The sequence below is a fragment of the Glycine max genome, chromosome 10 (genome assembly GCF_000004515.6).
Source record: "Glycine max cultivar Williams 82 chromosome 10, Glycine_max_v4.0, whole genome shotgun sequence".
NCBI classification, from domain to species: domain Eukaryota; kingdom Viridiplantae; phylum Streptophyta; class Magnoliopsida; order Fabales; family Fabaceae; genus Glycine; species Glycine max.
Genome location: NC_038246.2, coordinates 43,008,882 through 43,029,299, shown reverse-complemented (window position 1 = coordinate 43,029,299; position 20,418 = coordinate 43,008,882). Strand labels below are relative to the sequence as shown.

Here is a 20,418-nt window from a genome sequence, read left to right as displayed (position 1 = left end):
AGAATCTTTCTGTAGCAGTTTTGGCTTTTAGATGCACATTTTAGTGAAGTAATCTTGCTACTTTCAAACGGTGTTAAGTTTTCACCAAACCATTTACTTCACTATTAAGTCCGTGGTCCTTGCCCAATTGCACCATCCATCAATGGATCTGAGTTTTCTTTCCAGATCTACGTATTTTTTGTTTTATCCAGATCTGAAATTGGTGAAAAATGGTGCTTTGATTCTGGAATTGTAACTTTAACGGTGGTGATTGGTGGAGTAGAGGTCGGTTTCACTTCTTTTTTGGTCTTATTAGAGTTTGCTGCATGACAAGAACTATGGGTTGTCGGTGCAAAGAAAATGTGTTTGTCGCCAGTGTGGAGAGAATGCGTATGCCGTTGGTGCTGATGGTTGCTTGGACAACCGTGAGAGGCTGCATGGCGAGGACGGGTTTGCCGGTTTGGGAGAAAAACTTGTTCCCCAGTTTTCCGTTGGAAAATTTTCTGGATGATGGGGTGGGAGGAAGAAGATAAGGCTTAAGTTGTCATTTTTTTAATTGTTAAACAATAATTTAATTTTGAATTTCAGCTATTTCCTTTCAAAAAATAAAAAATAAAATTTCAGCTATTCAAGTATTTTAATAATAAATATAAAGACTAATATTGGTGGGGCATCCATGAACAATTTGAACAACTGGTCCACGGTAGAAGCATATAACCCATTAGTGTAGAGTGTAGATGACTACCCGTCACGTAATCCACTACGCCATCATTAACGATACATTGTCAATGTGCTTTGTGTGGGTCCACATTCCTAATATAATTAACTTGTTAATTCTTATGAGTTTATGAGTTTGTTGATCTGTTGTGAGTTTATATTGTGTAAATTCTCTTTTTAGTAGACTTTAGATAATTCTATAAATTTTAAGTAGATTTGGTAGACTCTCGAGTTTATCACTGAGTCAATGAGTCAGTAGGTTAAAAAAAATTATACCAAAATATAAGTCATTTTTGAATTGAGTCAGCAGGTTAAAAAAATTATATCCAAATATATCACTGAGTCTGTTTAGTGCTCAAGATACCTTCATTTAGTATGTTATTTTCGAATAAAAAAATTCTTACCTTTAAACTCTTGTTCTCTAATAACATCAAACTTTTAAAGAAAATGATTTATCACTACTATAACATTTGTAAGTTATTAGCTAATAGTGATGCATTACTAGACTTGATTATTTAAGTACTATGAAATTTATGATTTAATATTTTGTTTTATTATATTATTGAAATGTTTAATTGATATGTTATTTATAGATATTTTATTATTATTTTTATATGAAATAAATTCTTACGAGTTTAGAGTCAAATTTATGAAATTCTCATGGATTTATATAAATTCTAGAGTTTCATAACATTAGTTTAAAGTGCATGTGTGCCTATATTTGGTGGCTTTGTGATGTAAGAGTTGTCAAATCAAGTAATAAATGTACCGAGCATTGCCTTTGGAAGCCTTAACTAAGTGTGTGTTTATTTCATGTTATAGAAGTAATTTTGAATTTATAATTAATTTTAGATATTTTTTATTTGGTTTCATATATGGATATAAAATAAATCGTGTTGAGAAAAAAATATTTATTTTGTGTGCATTCAACCTTAAGATTCTTGATAAAGATTTTTTATTTTATTTTTGACTGAAAAATTTTCGTACTAATATCATGATTATAAAAAAAATATTTAATTTTTTTAAAATCTGATTATGGATCTTGAATTGATTTTTTGTTGAAGCAACTTTGATGAGTTTTTGTATTGGATCGAAAATTTTAATAATAATTTTTTAATTATAAATCACACCACTTCAAAACTATTTTTAACCAAAATCAATTTTACAAATTCTTATCCAATGTTAGAAATGTTTTCACATTATTGACGTAAGAAATTTGTATTTAAGTGATTTAGTTAAATGTGGCAAATTAATTTTGATGCTTACTTAACAAATCATTTTTAACATCATGTTTATATAAAAAAGAATCTATTTTCTCATATTACCATTATAGTAAAATATAATTCAACAATGCATTAATATATGATTTATAAATAGAAAGAAATTTTGCCAATATTTATTGCACACTCCCAAGTTGATCTCAAGAGAAACTAGATACTAATTTTCTTAAGAAGAGGAAGAGATATACTAATTTATTAATGTCATGCTTTTTATAGCATCATCTACAAATGATAGTAGTACACAGTAATATTTATATATAGCAACCAACTACACCATGATCCATAGTGTAACACTCCCATGCATGCATGAAGCAGAACGACCACGAAAGCCACACTGCAATTTATTTTTGGAAACCATATATAATATGACAAGAAGATTGCACTATATATGCCTAAAATTAATAAAATCATCTTAGTTTAAGGGGACTCGTTATTTTCTCCACCACCCCAACCGGACCCATATCCTGAGCCACTACCATAGCCAGAGCCTCCACTACCACCGCCACCGCCACCACCACCACCTCCTCCTCCTCCACCGCCACCACTGCCTCGTCCATCATTTCCACCTCCTTCACCGTATCCAGAGCCAGAGCCATAACCTGAACCATTAGAACCTCCACCTCCTCCACCTCCTCCACCTTTGCCACCACCACCGCCTCCACCTCCACCGTTCGCACCGCCACCAGACCCGTATCCGGATCCATACCCCGATCCATATCCGGACCCGTACCCAGAACCGCCGGTCCCACCACCGCCACCGCCACCTCCTCCTCTTCCGCCACCACCACCACCGCCGCTTCCTCCTAGTGATCCTCCACCATACCCTTCACCCCCACCTGAGCCATACCCTGATCCATACCCGGAACCACGTCCAAGACTACCACCACCGCCACCTCCTCCGCCACCACCGCCGCCACCACCACCGCCACCCCTCCCACCAAGTAACCTATCTGTAACCCTAGCAGCAAACGCAAGGTCCACAATGAGCAAAACAATGAAAGCAGCCCCTAAGACCTTTGAGGTTGCCATCTATTAATATTCTTTTACAAACTCAATAGAGCAGTAATAATGTTGAAAATGATAATGTGATGATTTATATGAATGTGGTTTCTGTATGCTATTAATGTTTGAGAATATAAGAGAGTACACACACAAACACAAACACTGACAATAGTAATAAGAATCTATTGCACTGCTTCAAGTCTTGTTTGTACTTCGGTGTTGGTGCAAAAGTGTGAGGTAAGGGACCCTATATATACACTTTGTAAAGCAGAAGCTGATTTTCTAGTAGCTTCCTTAAAACCTAACCAGTTACTATTATATTGGTAGTATCTGTCATGATTAATTTCAAGCTAAGGAATGTGTTGCAGGGGATTCGTTAGTGGTGCTGTCACTGCACTTGCACATAGTGCGTGATAGAAAAAAAAAAAGTATATACTTTTTCTTTTTCTCCTCTTGGAATTCCTTCTTATACAATAACAACAAAACTCTTATCTTACTACTAGTAGAAATATTATGCACACTTTTTCTTTTTAAAAAATTAATATTAATTATTTTATATCTTTAAATAGCACATGCTTGTTAAACATTAAAAAGAAATTAATCTTATTGCCACATTATCTAATTCTATAATATATATGATACGGTAATAAACTAATAAGATAAATTCATGTTGAATGTAAATATACAAATATTTTATGCTAATTGTATATATAAATTAAACTGATCATATTATTTATCATTAGATCCTTTAAAATAATTTATTTTAATTAATATATCATTTTATCACTTTTGACTTAATTAAGCTTTCCTCGTTTAGTCGTTTTATATTATAGTAGTTAAAGTCAATCAACCGCGTCCCCAATATTTTGTCAATCTGTTCACACATGAATTAATGCCACTAGTGTATGAATGAAATCCATCAGCATTCAGCACTTAATTACACATATCAAATAACATATGGACTCAAAGTAGTTTTAAATATTAATATCATTTACCCAAACTAGTTTTTTTTTAATTGTATGTGAAAATTTCAATTATTATAAATTTATTATTTATTTATAATATAAAAAATTAAATTGATGGTTGATTAACTTAAATTTTAATTATAAAGCTCATCAGTAAAATATAGATACCACGCCGCTAAAGTAACAGATGATATTAGTGCACAGGGAAAATACTGCCTCGCATTATAAAATATAGTTTATGATAGTGGCGGGGACTGGTTAATTATCAATTATATATATAGATTTCATGTTATATAGAAATGTGAATATTTCAATTCGACATTAGTTAATTTAGAGTTCATCTTGAATTTTAGAAAATTTGCACTATATATTACAATTGATAATAGTAAGATTTATAAGTATATGAGTAGAATGTTTCTGTAAAGCCTTTTTCAATAATTCAATGAACATGCTTCTTTAACGTAATTCATCTTACCCCCTTTTTTTTTTGTTTTTTTAACGTTATCCTTACAATTATCATCTATCAGATTGTCATTATTGGCACTAAAAACTGATTTTCTTATAATGAAGTGTTATGGATTGAGAGTTAATATTAGATAAGGAAAACACCTTCAACAACAACATTCAATAGTACATAAATAGTTTTTTCTTCTTCTGGAATATATAATTAATTAAGGTCCCAATAAAATCGTCCTATTAAGCAGATACATAGACAATTCACGTGATTTCATTTCGGTAGTTGTCAATTCCTACCCTTCTAAGTTGTAAGGATAACATACACTCTAATACTCGCTCATATATGCCCTTAATTAAAATTAATCAATGTAAAAGGTTAAAAACAATAACTAATAACTAGTAACTAATAGGCCTCTAGAACGACCTGCGTGATCAGTTAGACGATTTATAATTAGCACATAAAACTTTCTTAATTTTCACAACAACAAAAAAATGCGAGCCACAAACAAACACCCACTACCTACCACAACTAAAATACGAAATATTCCTCACCCTTTGAATCCTCAATCTTTCGGTGGGGTTTGTTTACTTTGATGAAACGTACTCTTTCGAGTGACAAATGTCAGTAGCTTCAATATAATATAGCCTTCTGTATCGCACTCTGCCTTTAATCATTACAGGATTGAAAACCAATGTCAATCAATGGGAACAGTGGGGCATTCTCAGTGTCCCTTTAACTACTCCACACATGGTTCATTTGAGGGAAAAAAAAAACGTTTATCATATCCACTGCATTAGGAAGAGTTATTCGAATTTACAAAAAATAATTTATTGTTTTTATAAACTTTAATTCATTTTAATAATTTCTTAATGTAATTTATCAAATCAATTTTTTTATTTGATTACTTTGATAAATTTAATAGTCAAAATTATTATACAAAAGTTTGATTTAATTAAGCTTATTATCTAGGACGTATCCATTGTCTAATATTGATAAATACTGTCTGGGTTTATTATGGTATGCATGGTTTGGGGGTATGCATGGCTTGTGGGTATGCTAAAGTGGGGAAATTAGAAAACATTAAACGCACGGTGCTTAGTGGTACGTGTACACCTGCCTAACTCTCAGTCACTAGAGTTGTGCTTGACATTTGACAGTCAAATATTTTTTAAATGAGAGTAATGTTTGGACTATATTTTTTTAAAATTTATTTTATTATTAGTTAATTTTAAAAAATACAAAATTTTACAAATTTAAATAAACTTTCAGTCATTAATGATAAAGAATATATTACAAGAAATATATTTAAAAATGTGTTAATATTTAGTTTGCAATAAAAGAAATAGGAGAGATGGATCGTAAAAGGAGAAATAATATAAGAAAAAGAGTTTTTTTTTTTTTTTATCTATAAGTACTGAATACGATATGATGATTTTATAATATTTATATATCTTGCTTAACCAATTTAACTAGATCTTTTGGTTAAGAAAAGAAGTTCTAACAAGCAACAATACACTTTTTTTTTCTATCGATAAAAAATGAGTGAAATTTATTTAAATGGAAAATATGTTTTTAGTTTCTTATACTATTATGATTTTTTTTTTATTTCACATGATTCAATTTAGTTCATGTATTTCTAAAAAGAAAAATTTAGTCCCTCCTCATAAATGTTATTTACGCCATTTCTTACATACCAAATTGATTATAGTGTCTTTAGCATGCAAATTCATGGAAGCATTCAAAAAACAAACAAAATCTAAACAAGATACATGAATAAATCTCAACAATTCTTGAAGAATGACGAAAGAAATGAAGATAAAATTGTAATTCTTGAAAGTTACCGTTGAATGTGTTTAGGAGAAACATATATTAAAAATTTATTTTTTTAAAATAAATTAATTTTCCATATTATTTTAATCAATTAAAAAATTCCTATTTGTCACGATTTGATAAAAGTTAACATCATTTATTAGAATTATGTGAGAATGAATTAAATTTTGTTTTCTTAAAATATATAAACTAAATTAAATAATATGAATTCAGAGAACTATAAATAAGATTGATTTAGAAGTACTCTTCACTAAATTTAGTAAGCGAAGTGAAGAGAGGAATACCCGGGGTGTGTTCCCTCTCGCACGTAGTTTTATAATTTCTAATTAATTGTAATTAATAGTAGACAGTGCAGAAAACATGTGAGATTCATTAATGCAACAATTCGTGCATTTTTTTAGAGAATGAGAGAGAAAAATGTTTAAATTAGGTGAAGAGATAAAAACATCTTCGTATATTTTTAAAGCCGACATAATAACAATTACAGTGACAATTATATTAATATTAATGATAATTGACAATTATAATAATAATTACAGATCATGACAAGTATGGTGATAACAGTTAAAGATACTGATCATGGTAACGATAAGTCGTGATAATTAATTTTTTTTTGAAATTTTAATTGCAACAAATATTGATATATATATACTTTAATAATATTTTTATTTTTCTTTCTTGTTTACAAATTATTATTATTCATTAATAATTTAGTATTGAATCATTTTTGTTAGTATAATTTTTTAATAAAAAATAAACTATTAGTATAAATATTATAAATTTATAATAATTTACTTTTTGTTACACAATATAAATAAAGAAAATCCTAATACTAAAAAATTTTTGTATGATATTTTTATGGTACTATATTAACTTCTTTTTTTCTATTTCTAATTCATGCTATATTAATTGTCATGTTTTTTTTTTTCTTTATTATCTGACAGGATTATCCTTTTTCTTCTTATTGTTTCCTAGGTACCTATATATATATATATATATATATATATATATATATATATATATATATATATATATATAAATTATTTTCTTAATTTAATTTGTTTATTTTTTAAAAATAAATATGCGAATGTAAACTCACCTGCAATATTTGAACCTGACGAGAGCTATACAATCGAATTGAATATTATGTATTAAAAACTTATATGTAATAATATTTCGTAATTTATAAATTACCAAATATTATTTATATTATTAATTGTAAATTATAATTTGTATTTTATTGTCTACACTCTAGTTAAAAAATTGAATTTTTCATGAGAAATTTACATTAATTAGTTCTTAGAAAATTGACGTAATACATGAGATGATACTGTTTTTGTAATGTTAAAATGAACCTTTTACATTAATTAGTGCTATAAAACTGATGTAGAAAGTACATTTCAGATTGATTTCTATTTTGCATCTTTTGAAAATTTTGACAATTTTTTATAGATAATTTGCATAAAGAACTGTATAGAAAATACTTCCCAGATCATTTTTTCCCTATCACATGCATGGTCTAGAATCTTGACACCCTTTGTAACTTTTGAAACTTTTCACAAGATTGATATATTACGTTAAAAAGTTAAGTTGACTTGATCATGTTTTACATATTTCATGCTTTGAATATTGGGTTGGCTTCAGGTTTACATAAATGCTCTAATCAAAATTTTGGACCAAATAGAAACAATGATAAACTTGTCTCAATCTACCCCTAGATCACCTCTATTTTCATGGGACAATCATCGTAAAATCTCATTTGCGATCGATTTCATTAATTAACAGTTGGATTAAGTTAAAATTTTGTCAACAGGTTTCATCACATGCGATTATTCAATAAAAAACAATTGGATCTTCTTTGATTCGTTGTTTGCATGTGCTCGTGATATTTTGTTAGAACTGTGTATAAATTTTTGTAGCTCTTTCATCTTCTTGGTTATCTATATTTGTAAGTTTCTAGCTTTGGTTGTTTGATTGACTGTTGAACATTGTTTGTATACCTGTTTGATATTCTCTTGTATGCCTATTTTGATCGCAGTTGATTTTTGTTTTCATAAAAAGAAGTCAAATTAAACTCTAGCTAATGCTAGAAAATTCACAATAATATATTCTTTTGATACCATCGAGTTTGATTGAATGACTTGTGTACATGATTTTTATTTCACTTGAAGGAATTTTTAGGTCTGGGAGAATATTATCTAAAGTTATCATCGTCATATATATATATATATATTATTACTTCTGGCATGTTCCTGCAAGTTTAAGGAAAACAATTTTTTGTGTTTATTTTTTTTTGTTATTTTACTATTGTCCGATCCCTATATTACACCATTATTTAATATTTATTTCACACCAATATTTATATAGAAAATCATAGTATTTTTTTTATTTTGATTTCTTTAGTTACCGTTCCATTAAATTAGCACATTAATTGTGACCCTACATGATGTTGAGATTCAAAATATGTATACAAGTTGTTTCAACTTGTAGATACACATACATAAATATCTAAAATACAACATATATGAACTTTCCAGTCATCAATGCATGTTAATTTATCCGTTATATCTAATCATATAGAGTAGCAACACAGAGCACATATTTTAGATGGGTAAAAACTGGATCTTCTCCATCACAAGTTTTTTGTTTTTCGCCCCTTTCACAAAACATAAAATATCAAATGGAAAACAAAAAAAAAAATAAAAAAAAATTCAAATGACAATTTTCTTTTGACAAGGATTCAAATGACAATGTATACCCATGGCTCTCTAGATACACATGCAACATCTAAAGAAATTATCAGATGATCGGAGACTTTTTATACAATCTTAGCTAATCTTTCTATGGTTGAACTGATTGATTTGTGTGTTTTTAGACGGGAATATGGTTGAACTGGTCACACCTGTTCCTGACCTCTCCTTTGTTGCCAGTTTTCACTCTAAACACAGAGAGCTTCTCCATGGCAGCAGCAAAGTCCTTGAAGAAAGCTTGCTGATCATTAGCATAGAGCTCCACAATAGGTTTTGTCCTTGGGTCAACAGCAAGAATGGAGTCAGAGGTCAATAACCCCAAGCCCTTCATGACATTTTGGTAATAAACATTGTCAAACTTCCCTGGTGACCTAACATCATTGAATGCAGCCATTGAGATGTCCTTGGTGAAGTTTTGGCACACAACCCTCAACCCTTTAACCAGCTTAGGGTGCATCAAAGGGTCAGCATCAGAGGTTTTGCTGAAGTTGTAGATCCTGTTTATGAACTCCTTGCAGTGTGCGAAACCAATGGTGTGTGCCCCACTCAAAGCCACCATTTCCTTAACAGTGAAACCCTTTGAGGTGAACTTCTCAAGCAACTGGTCCATGGTCATGTCTGGTGTTGGAAGGCTTGCACTCACTCTTGCAGCAACTGATTCAGTGCTATCCTTTCTCCCCAATCTCACAGGGTAATAAGGACCACCAACCATCTTAACAAGGTCTCTTGTTGCCTGTGCCACGATGTCGGAACACGACACCACACCGGGGCATGCAAGTTCCAATGCGTTTTTTATTCTAAATATGATGTCAAAGGCATCACCTGTGTGAGAGAAAAATAGATATAAAGATCACAGGTTTCAATCTCTCTCATTAAATATTCTAACAAAAATTTAAGTTTTAAATCTTTCAATAAAAAAATATTTACTATTAGTGTTTATAAAGTAAAAAAAATAATAATAAAAAAGCCACATAATAAAAAGATTCTTTTAAAATTTATTTTACTTCTAATTTATTATTGAACTGATCCTACCAAAAATTAACTAACATATTTGTCTATAAAAAAAATCACCTGCCAGAGAAAGATTGAGGTCTGCATCACGTTCTGCATGAGGGTTGTATGAGTTGGAAGTGATGAGGATCGAAGCGTCGCAGCCATCGGTGATGCAATCATGGAAGAAGAGACGTAGGAGACCCGGTGCTGTGGCCACGCTTGTGCTTTGTTTGTGGAAGACGTTTTCCATAACGATTTTTTCGAAGAGTGGACATGATTTTTTGTAGTAATCGACGTTGAGCGTTGCGGAGGAGAAGGAGGGGGTGAGGGAAAGGAAGAGAAGGAAAAGGATTGGGAAAGGGAAAGCCATGCCTAGCTCCAAGAGAAGGGGGTCAAGAGTTTAAAGAGATATATTATGTGTTTATTATACTCTTTTCTTCCTTTCTCTCTCTCTTGGGTTTGTTTGGGATGATGAGAGAAAATTATGATAGCCCCTCTTTGAGGAAAAGGACTAAGAAGGGGTAGAGGGAAATGCGTTTGTGATAAAAGGGTGTGGGAGGGAGGGGTTTAAGGAGACTTTTTGTGACTTCAAATTTTCGTTTCAATGGTTGGTTCGTGGGTTTCTTGCTATTTTTGCATGCGATCATGCTATTGTTGATGCAATGAATAAGGAGTCGTGCTTGACTATAGAAGTGCCCTATATCTTTTGGGTTGGTTTTCGGCTTGTCTTCTTGGGTTGGAAGTTGGTCTTTGAACATGGATTGCGCTTGTCCAAAGAAAACTACTCTTATTTTAGAATGTGCTTCTTAATGGCATGCTAACTTCTTGTGTTCCCTTTCTAGCTAGATCTTTGATTCTCTTTCACCGAGTTTTTCTTTTTGGCTTGAAATGGTATTTCTTTCAAAGATAAAACTAGTTAAGTTAACCCTAGCTTTATTCATTTTTCTATTTTAAGAGGGATAGAAGGGAGGAGAATATGCCAATGTAAAAAAAAAAAAAGTTCAAATTCTCGAAGTCCACATACCTGGACTTTCTTTTATATGCCTAATCTTGTAAAAAATATTTAAGAATGTAATTTATATCCTTAATAATTTAGAATGTTTACTTCTATTATTCATCTACTATTCACTATCCTTTAATTAGTTTTAGATATATTTTGTTTACTTTTATCATTCATCTACTACATGTTTTCACTCACCTTTAATTATATATATGCACTGAATTATATATGTCTATAAATATAAATATATTTATAAAATCTGTTTTTAATTTTTATTTATTTTATATTTGATTACTATCATCACAAAAGATATTCCGTGAATAACATAATTTATTTTGATTTAGTAGAAATTTTAGGACCATTTCATAATAGAGCAAATATATATCAATTTTTATTATAATTTATTAAATTTATGTGACATGAAATTGATAATTAATATTTCATATCTTGTGTCTTATAAAAAAATTTAGTTTTTTTATTCTATAAATGTTTACTACATTTTTTTATATATTACCGACATAACTAATATTTTATAATATATAATTAAAAATATTTTATATAAAATTTAATGCATATATATATTTTTTAGATAACTTTAAGTTTTGTAATTGGACCTCATATTGTGAAGGTCTGTCTGCGTCCCTAACTGATAATTTTTAATAAGTCTCTCTTTTTAATAATATTTTTTTATAGATAATGTTTTAAGACATTTGAAATCAGATCTATTGAGACCAACAGCATATTAATAAACATGATTACTTTATGACAATGATATATGTGATTTATATAAGAAATAATTTGTCGTTAGAATTTTTTTTAACAATTAATAATGAGTGAGTATAACATAAATTAATGTGAAGATAATTTTAGGAGCTATTTACATGATTTTTGTTTATATGTTATATTCAAAATTAATCTATAATTAAACGGATGTAAAATTTTAATTAGCTAATTAAATAAAATGCCAAAAGAACTGAAAAAATTATAGACCAATTACTAAAGAAAAAAAATATTAAATCATTTGAGTGTGTCTTTTTTACAAATTTGGTTGAATCTAATTAATTGTGTATCTCTTGGTAACAATTGATACGTATGATAATATTCTGTGTCCGTTGATTAAATGATTTATGATTTAAATTTTGGTATGCACTTAGGTTCCTGACTCCTATATATTACTTAGCGAGCATTTATTTCACAAATAATTTTTTTAGTCCCAAAAATAAATCCTAAGAATATAAAATGAGAATGTTATTCTCAAATAATAATAAAAAATAGATTTGGTTAACTATTAAAATTGATAGAGATTATTTATATATCTTTAGGAATGATTAAAACATGTGTTTGATTTCTTAAAAATATATATTATAATTAATAAAATATCTTTATTAAAAAAAATCTAGTTGTACCCTTTATTTCCTTCCTATGTGTTCAACAATTAGAATAATTGAAATAAGAGCAAGAATTGTCCGTTAAAAAAGTATCATTGAAGAAAAAGAAAAAATTATCATAAAATGTAAGAATGAAATTCACAATAAATTAAATTATCGAAACATTAATTAGATATGAACAAAATTTTATGAGATCGAACAAAATTTAAGCACGTGAATAAAAATTGAGAGAACAACAATTAATAAGATGATATATATAAATTTTTACTTATGAAGAGATATTCTTATCAATGGAAATCCTTTTTTCAATCCAGACTAAATATTTATAAAATGTGAGATGATGTTTTCCTCGAAAATAAAATATACCTAGGATTAATTTTTTTTATAACCTTATAACAAGCCTGAAATAATTTTTTTCTGATTATGTATTTTCAGGACTAACAAAATAGTTCGTGTCCCCTTACTATATATTTGAATGAACATTAATACAATTGAGTTGGAAAAAAAATGATTTTTTTTAAATTTATTTTAAAATAATATGATTTTTTAAAGATAATAATAATATTTATATTCAAATATTTATTATAAAATGGGTTAATAATAAAACTTAAATATAATTTCATTTAACATGAAAGCTACTAAAAATTACTTTGATCCCAAATTAATTTTATACTCGAAATCAAATTTTTAACATGAATCCAAATATTAAAATTATAAAATTTCACCTAAAATCACATTAACCGTATTTCAAACGACTCTAAAAACTGTGAACCGACACTACTGGGTAAATAGTTTCTGTTGTATGATTAGTGTAAGTTCCAAATTACGACAGCGAGATAGAGTTTCTTACGGACGACGACGTATCCATTGAGATCTCGACGGTGGCTTTCGATCCGCCACCGTCCGATCTCCTCCTCCGTAACTGACGACGGTGTTTCGATATCTTACATCTCTCTCTAGCCACAGGTTCCACTCCTTTTCCCATTTAATTCCAATCCATTCGTTTCTAATTTGCTCAATTGCTCCTATTTCGAATTTCCATGCTATCGTGTTGAGCATGACTCAACCATTTGGATTTGAAATTCGGGTTGATTTTCTGCGGTGTGCTCGATCTCGATTTGCAATTTCAGCTGCTTATAGTTGCTTAGTCAAAGCATTGTCAAAAAATCATGTGATTGTGTGAATTGTGAAGTTTGTGATGGGAATTTGGAAGATTTTGCTTTCTTTTGGAACTTGATTGTTAGTTATAGTGGAGAGTAATGCTAGTGGTTGCTTTTTTTTCCTAATCAATGGTAATGGGAGAGCTGTGGCACACAATGGTTACTCATTGTAAAATTATGCATCTCAAAAACGTGAGATCACAAAATGTGGTTAACAGTAATCCTTTTACATGCCACCAGTTGACATAACTTCAGCAAACCTGCTAGATTAAAAACACGTATTATTTTAAGACCGAATAAAAGCTCAATCTGTTTGTTGGTGATCTGGGTGTAGGAATAGATTCTGATCTCTTTGTGGATTTTGATGTGTAATTTTCTGTTAAAATATCAGGGAGGGTGCGGATGTGGCATATTCTTAAGTTTTGTTAAGATGTCCCATATTGGTTAGGAATATGGTTGAAGTACTCCTCATAAGGCTTGGACATGTATCTCCCCTTGAGGTTACTTTTAGGGTCAAGTTAAGGTCAAGGTGGTGTTGAAGTCACGTATGCCATGCTGCAAACTGTTTTCAGTGTTCACGCTTTACCTTGATAACAAATTAACAATAAATGCCCTGAATTTTTAAAATTTATTGTATTCTCTTGTCCATGCTTTCTAAGTTTAACTCCTCTGGACATTTTATGTGTGTTCTCTAGAGAATTTGTCATTTAAGATCCATTGATGACAGTTAATCCTGAAGTGACAATTTAAAATAAAAGGTGATTTGAAACAGTTCTTCCTGGTCTAAAGGAGTAGTGGAGAGATATGGAAGTCAACAATTGGCATAAGGAGCTTACATATGATGAGTGGGTACCGATCACTGTATCTGGTGCACGTCCAGCTGCTCGCTACAAGGTTTCTTTCTCTTTCCTTGTTTTTATTAGAGGATTGAAGAATAGAGAATTAAAAGGAAGACTAGGCAAGATATCCTTTCTAACAAAACCATAAAAATAATTTCTGATTGAGTCTTGTTATGAGTTATTTTGCTTTTGAATGCTAAAAGTCCTTAGGCATTCTAGGCTTCTTATGTGAACTCCTTCATTTGCCTTGGACCAGATACTTACTCCATATTTTGTCCTTCAATGTAGCATGCTACAGCAGTAGTTGATGAAAAATTATACATTGCTGGTGGGAGTCGTAATGGTCGATACTTATCTGATGTTCAGGTATAGGGTTTGAACTGATGCTTCTGAATCTTCGACTTTTTGTAGTGTGTCTCATGATTTAGTTTGCAGGTTTTTGATTTAAGAAGTTTGATGTGGTCTTCTCTGAAACTAAAAGCAAATGTTGGAAAAGATGATGACGATAGCTCACAGGAGATTCTTCCAGCCACATCTGGTCACAATATGGTAAAATTTTGTATGACAACTCTCCTGGATGTGCATATATGTTATAGTATGAAAGTCTTCAGTTTGGCTACAAAAGAACCATGAATGTTAGTGATGAACGGATAATCTGGATGGTTGATTTGTTCTGATAGAGACCAGGAAATTTCTGCAGATTAGGTGGGGGGAGAAACTGCTTCTTCTTGGTGGCAATTCAAGGGAATCTTCTGCTGAGCTAACAGGCTAGTATCTATACAAGGATTTTATAATGGGAGAAAATCATAAAATTATTTCATATCCATGCATAGCATATTATAACATGGTAACACTTAGAAAACTTACAATATTCATTGAACTTCTTGCAGTTCGATACATTGACATTGAAACATGCCAGTTTGGGGTTATTAAGACTTCTGGTGATGTTCCAGTAAGTGTGTCCATTGATGTAAAAGTTTGATGTTCTGTTATTGGATGTTGATTTTATGTTTGGTTAAGGTTTTCAATATCTTAACCTAAATGGCTTTACTGAAAATTTTGTTTTTGAAATAGCATAATGGTGCTGATGGATCCATGTAGCCAGCCTCAATTAATAATGGGACAAGGATTGGTTGTTACTGTTGCATTATCTTCTTTTTCCTACTTCTTTTTCTTTTTTAATTATGTATGTAGAATATTCAATTATGTAAAATTTCTTTGTAAATATCTGTATATGTAATTTGGGAGTCATTTTGATTTTAGTTGAATAGATATTTGAATGTTTTGAATTTATTTTTCCAGGTAGCTCGTGTGGGACAGTCTGCCACAATGGTTGGTTCCAGAGTGATATTGTTTGGTGGAGAAGATATGAGCAGGAAGCTGTTGAATGATGTCCATGTTCTCGATCTTGAAAGTATGACTTGGGAAATGATAAAGACTACGTAAGTGGTATCTATTTTACACTTTCAGAAAGTGTGTTTTCATGCATTAGAGAAGTTCCATATGACCATACCAATTTCTTGCATTTTGATAGGCAGACACCTCCATCTCCTAGATATGATCATTCAGCTGCTATTCAAGGAGAGCGGTACCTTCTAATATTTGGTGGTTGCTCTCATTCTATCTTCTTCAATGATCTTCACTTGTTAGACATGCAAACAGTAAGTAAATATTATTTCCCATCTTTTTCTTTGCTTGTTTAATTAAATCAAAACCTCCCATTACCCAAGTGTACACTAGAAAGGAAAAGAAGAACTGCAGAGACTTAAGGCATGTCTGCATTGGTGGAGATTGTGGGAATAATACTCTATGATAGCAGAATCAGAGGAATCTGAGATAGTGGGAATAATATCTCTTCTTTACATATTTACAACACATACACTTTTTGCATCTTATGCTTGGCAAGTATTATTGTTTATAAAGATCTCTTTACATATGTTGGGTCTGGGTCCTTAATTAAAGTGTTAAGCTAGAAACATAATGTTTATTTTGCTTACTCTGTTCACCTGGTCCTGTAATCCATGGAATGAAGGGGAAGGACAATTTCAATATTCCTTCTAAACTTTTGATTAATTTTCAATTATATTTACCTATCCAGAAAATTGTCTGTGGTTTGGCCATTGATCTTCTAAGTAGGTTTTTTTTCCCTCCCTCTCCATACAATTTTAGCATTAAGCATATAATGATTTAACAATCTTGCTTGGTGCAGATGGAGTGGTCCCAACCACAAACTCAAGGTGATTTAGTATCTCCCAGGGCTGGACACGCTGGTATCACTATTGATGAAAGCTGGTTTATAGTTGGTGGTGGAGATAATAGAAGTGGTATGTAATTATTTTATTTTTTAAAATTAAAAACAAATAGTGTTAGAGGAGTGGTATGTAATTATATTATTTTCTAAAATTAAAAATAAATAGCGTTAGAGGAGTGAAAAATAAAACTACAGGGCAGCAGATAAAATATTCTTCAAAACAGAAAATCAGAATCAATAATTCGGCATATAAGTCCATCCATGTGCATCTCAGAAATAATAACTCACTTGAAATTGCATCGAGCTTAGCACTACCATAAAACCATAAACAGTTAACACGAGTTTCTCTTGAAACAAATCTAGGTGCATGGGGACTTTGTACTCCAACCAAGTACACCAAAAGACTGCATAAACCACATGCTTCAAAAACTTTTGCCCTCCTAGTTTCAATTAAAACCTTAAATGAACCACAAGACACTTCATAAAAGTGAAGAGGGTGGGTAAACTATTATTGACATGAATTATGCATATATTATATGCTGTTTCTTTTTATTCTTTATGGATGCCTGATTATCAAATTTTTAAAACAGGTTGCCCTGAAACCCTGGTGTTAGACATGCCTAAGCTTGTTTGGTCAGTATTGACTGTTGTGAAACAAAAAGATTCGCTTTCTAGTGAGGTAATTACTCTGCAATAATATATTTTTATTAATATTTCAAGGAATATTGTTTGTGTGGAGGATTGTAATTCTCTCTTCTCCAAGTTCTGTATTAGAGTTGGTTGCCATACCTGTGATTGTTGATTTTGAGGCTGTTTGAATATGATTATATATCCATTTAGGATTTGATTCTGTTCCTGTAAATTTCTTTTCAGAGATATTTATAACTGAGATAGAGTTAGTTTAGTAACTACCTGTAACAGATAGTACATGTGGCATAACTATGTGCTTAGCTGCCTATAACTGAATAGTACAGCTGGCATACTAATCTATACATGCTTATCTCTTTACATTTGCATATATCATAACTAAGAGCATAGTCTTATACTCTATTAGAGAGAATACATAAAGTGGGACCTTGATTTTTTCTAACTTGCTAATATTGATTAATCAAAATGAGTCTCTTCATGTGTAATTGAATATGACAATGATTGTGTAAGCAATTGCTTGTACTGTAAAAAACTTATAATAATTCATTCCCTATTATGTTAATGCATATTCTTTATCTATTGATTTATACTATTAACAGGGTCTTAGTGTCTGTTCAGCAAAAATTGATGGAGAAAAGTATTTGTTAGCATTTGGAGGTTATAATGGGAGGTATAGCAATGAGGTATGTGCTGTAAGCTATATTTCCAATTTTTTTGATTGGCTGTGGAAGATTGGCTTTCTTATTTTTGTTTTTGTCAGGAAGATTGATTTACATGCTTTTGCCAATGATTGTCCCTGTTATCCTCGATGATGATTTGTATATATACACTCCCTGTCTTATGATAGTTTGTGATGTCATTTTTCATATGGATTCAAAAGCGAAAATAGCCTCTTTGCATATGTAAATGTAAGGCTGTGTACAATGGCTCCCCTCGTACCTTTGCATAGAGAGGATCCTTTTGGCACTTAGTTTTTAGTTTAGTGTGTTACATATAGTGGATTCTATGGCTGATGGCTGATGGCTGATGGCTGATGGCTGGGCCCCTTGCAAATTCAGGTTTTTGTTATGAGACCCAAGGCAAAGGATACCATGCGTCCCAAGATTTTTCAATCACCAGCTGCCGCCGCTGCTGCAGCTTCTGTTACTTCAGCTTATGCATTATCTAAGTCCGAGAAGTTGGATTTCATTCAACTAGATGATATAAATTCCAAGTTATCTGCAAATGGTCATCCTAAAGATGATGTCACGGATAAAGTTGAAGCCATTAAAGAAGAAAAACGGTTATTGGAATTGTCAATTGCTGAAGTCAGGGCTGAAAATTCTAAGCTTGGAGGCGAGATAGAAGAAATAAATAATACTCATGCTGAGTTGACCAAGGTATGTATTACAATTTTCATATGAAGGAACACTATAATTTAATAGGCAGCTGCTATTTTTCACAATTAAATATGTATTTCAGGAACTCCAGTCAGTCCAGGCACAACTTGTGGCTGAGAGATCAAGATGCTTTAACTTGGAGGTACAAATCCACTTTCCTATTTTGGAGTATAATATGGCTTTATGGTTGTTGTGTAGGCTGAGTATATTAATAGTAATGTTCCTTTCCAGGCCAAAATTGCAGAACTCCAGAAGTTGCTGGAATCAATGCAGTCTGTGGAAGATGAAGTACAGGCTCTTCGTGAAAAGAAATCTGCTCTGGACCAGGAGATGGAGCTCGCTGCAACAGCTGAGAGGAAAAGTTCTGGTTGGCGATGGTTTGGTGGGAGTGAAACATGATAAATATGTGGCCATGAGGGCAAATGTCAACTAAGAGTGATTTAGAGTTGAGTCTGAGGAACCTCAACTGCTTATATTCTATTACTGTAGTTCATGCAGAAAATGAAATTTCCTTATTACCGAACTTTTACGGTGTCATCTTTTGATTTGAAATGCATGATGGACTCCAATTTTGAAGAACTGAAGTCTGAAACTTTCAAGAGATGGGGAACACAAGTTTTTTTTTTTTTTTTTTGTATCGTTAATTTGTACCTTGACAGGTTTACAGTTTACTTTTGACTGATTCATTTCATGCTCAAGTGTCCATTAAATTCTATAGGATATACATTTCATTTTATTCATTTGAGTATATATTGGCATCTTATTCACATGTTTTATTCCCTTATAAATATAATTATGTTCAATTTTTGGTTTTGTTATTCTCACCCCCTTTTTTTCTTCTCATTCTTCATTTTTTTTTTAATTTCTTATTTAACTCCCTTCTTCAGCCCCCCCTCTCTTAACACAGTGAAAACACTGTTTTGCACAACAGATATGTTTCCATTGTATTAAAATTTTTTTTTTTTGCACATAATAACACAATAAAAAAATGTTTCTATTGACTTAAATTGTTTTTGTAAAAAAATCATGAATCCATCAGGATTTAGCCTTAAATGCATTCCTCATACAGACATTTTTTTTTATAAAATTTGATTCATTATAAAATGATTTGTACGGACACAATTCCAACAGATAAAATTCCAAATGATAAAACTTTTATACTATCATCTAGTAAAAAATTAAATCAACGTTAGTATGATTTTTTAAGATAATTATTATAAAAATTATTAAATTAATCATATATGATAGTTTAATTTGTAATTAAAATGATCGTGTATTATAGTTTTTTTTCTTCTCAAATATAAACCAAAAACCTGATTTATTATATAATTAAAATTAAAAACTGTTAGTTAGTCAGATCTCAAGAGGGAAAACCTGAAAAACCAAAGTGAATTAACTGATTTTTTCCACTGAGTAGATAACTCCAGTTGGTTTCCACGGAGGTTATGTGTCAAATTATTCAGATAGGAGTGGGTCTTTGTATAAACCGAAAATCTATGCAACTATAGCTACAGAAGCTAAATTAGCCACGACACATACAATCTTAAAATTGATCCATTTAATACAAATGGGGGTGCTACAGGCAATCAAAGGCTTAAAAGGAAACCAAAGGATCTAAGTCAGTTGGTTGAGTAGGTGTGTGTGAGTATTATAAATTTTTGATATTGTTGTGTTTATAAAAAAATAACTCAAAAGGTGACAAAATAATATAGAATTCACTCACGAGATCAAAACAACAAAGGGCAAATACTCTTTATAAAAGAAGTATCACCCAGTTGAA

General features: G+C 30.9%; 3 protein-coding genes across 6 annotated transcripts; 1 reads left to right on the top strand and 2 right to left on the bottom strand.

Moving 5' to 3' along the window:
- Positions 1–2,137: 2,137 nt before the first annotated feature.
- On the bottom strand, positions 2,138–3,220 carry LOC102665703 (putative glycine-rich cell wall structural protein 1). The gene has a single exon (XM_006589290.4). The coding sequence runs from the start codon at positions 3,003–3,005 to the stop codon at positions 2,394–2,396; it is 612 nt and encodes a 203-aa protein (XP_006589353.2). The 5' UTR covers positions 3,006–3,220; the 3' UTR covers positions 2,138–2,393.
- A 5,266-nt stretch (positions 3,221–8,486) lies between these two features.
- LOC100776496 (peroxidase 65) lies at positions 8,487–10,494 on the bottom strand. The gene is made up of 2 exons (XM_003535436.5): positions 10,052–10,494; positions 8,487–9,802 (listed from the first exon to the last, which is right to left on the bottom strand). Exons 1-2 carry the CDS (start codon positions 10,341–10,343, stop codon positions 9,102–9,104), a joined length of 993 nt encoding a protein of 330 aa, XP_003535484.1. The 5' UTR covers positions 10,344–10,494; the 3' UTR covers positions 8,487–9,101.
- Positions 10,495–13,137: 2,643 nt separating this feature from the next.
- LOC100775953 (acyl-CoA-binding domain-containing protein 6) lies at positions 13,138–19,374 on the top strand. Of its 4 annotated transcripts, none has more exons than XM_026124144.2 (14): positions 13,138–13,327; positions 14,311–14,415; positions 14,649–14,726; positions 14,796–14,909; positions 15,061–15,127; positions 15,251–15,312; positions 15,663–15,802; positions 15,895–16,021; positions 16,570–16,684; positions 17,202–17,290; positions 17,859–17,942; positions 18,318–18,638; positions 18,721–18,780; positions 18,870–19,374. In XM_026124144.2, exons 2-14 carry the CDS (start codon positions 14,326–14,328, stop codon positions 19,035–19,037), a joined length of 1,515 nt encoding a protein of 504 aa, XP_025979929.1. In that variant the 5' UTR covers positions 13,138–13,327; positions 14,311–14,325; the 3' UTR covers positions 19,038–19,374. The 4 variants fall into 4 exon arrangements, with proteins under 4 accessions (XP_025979929.1, XP_006589352.1, XP_014618775.1 ...); XM_006589289.4 differs by having other exon boundaries at positions 14,294–14,415; XM_014763289.3 differs by having other exon boundaries at positions 14,280–14,415.
- The last annotated feature ends 1,044 nt before the right edge of the window (positions 19,375–20,418 follow it).

Excerpts from the sequence above, each read along its gene's own strand:
- LOC102665703 (XM_006589290.4), bottom strand. The coding sequence starts at position 3,005 with ATGGCAACCTCAAAGGTCTTAGGGGCTGCTTTCATTGTTTTGCTCATT.
- LOC100776496 (XM_003535436.5), bottom strand. The coding sequence starts at position 10,343 with ATGGCTTTCCCTTTCCCAATCCTTTTCCTTCTCTTCCTTTCCCTCACC. Across the intron at positions 9,803-10,051 it reads CCTCAATCTTTCTCTGGCAG|GTGATGCCTTTGACATCATA; the intron begins GTGATTTTTTTT and ends TCTCTCACACAG.
- LOC100775953 (XM_026124144.2), top strand. The coding sequence starts at position 14,326 with ATGGAAGTCAACAATTGGCATAAGGAGCTTACATATGATGAGTGGGTA. Across the intron at positions 16,022-16,569 it reads ACTTGTTAGACATGCAAACA|ATGGAGTGGTCCCAACCACA; the intron begins GTAAGTAAATAT and ends TGCTTGGTGCAG. Across the intron at positions 18,781-18,869 it reads CAAGATGCTTTAACTTGGAG|GCCAAAATTGCAGAACTCCA; the intron begins GTACAAATCCAC and ends GTTCCTTTCCAG.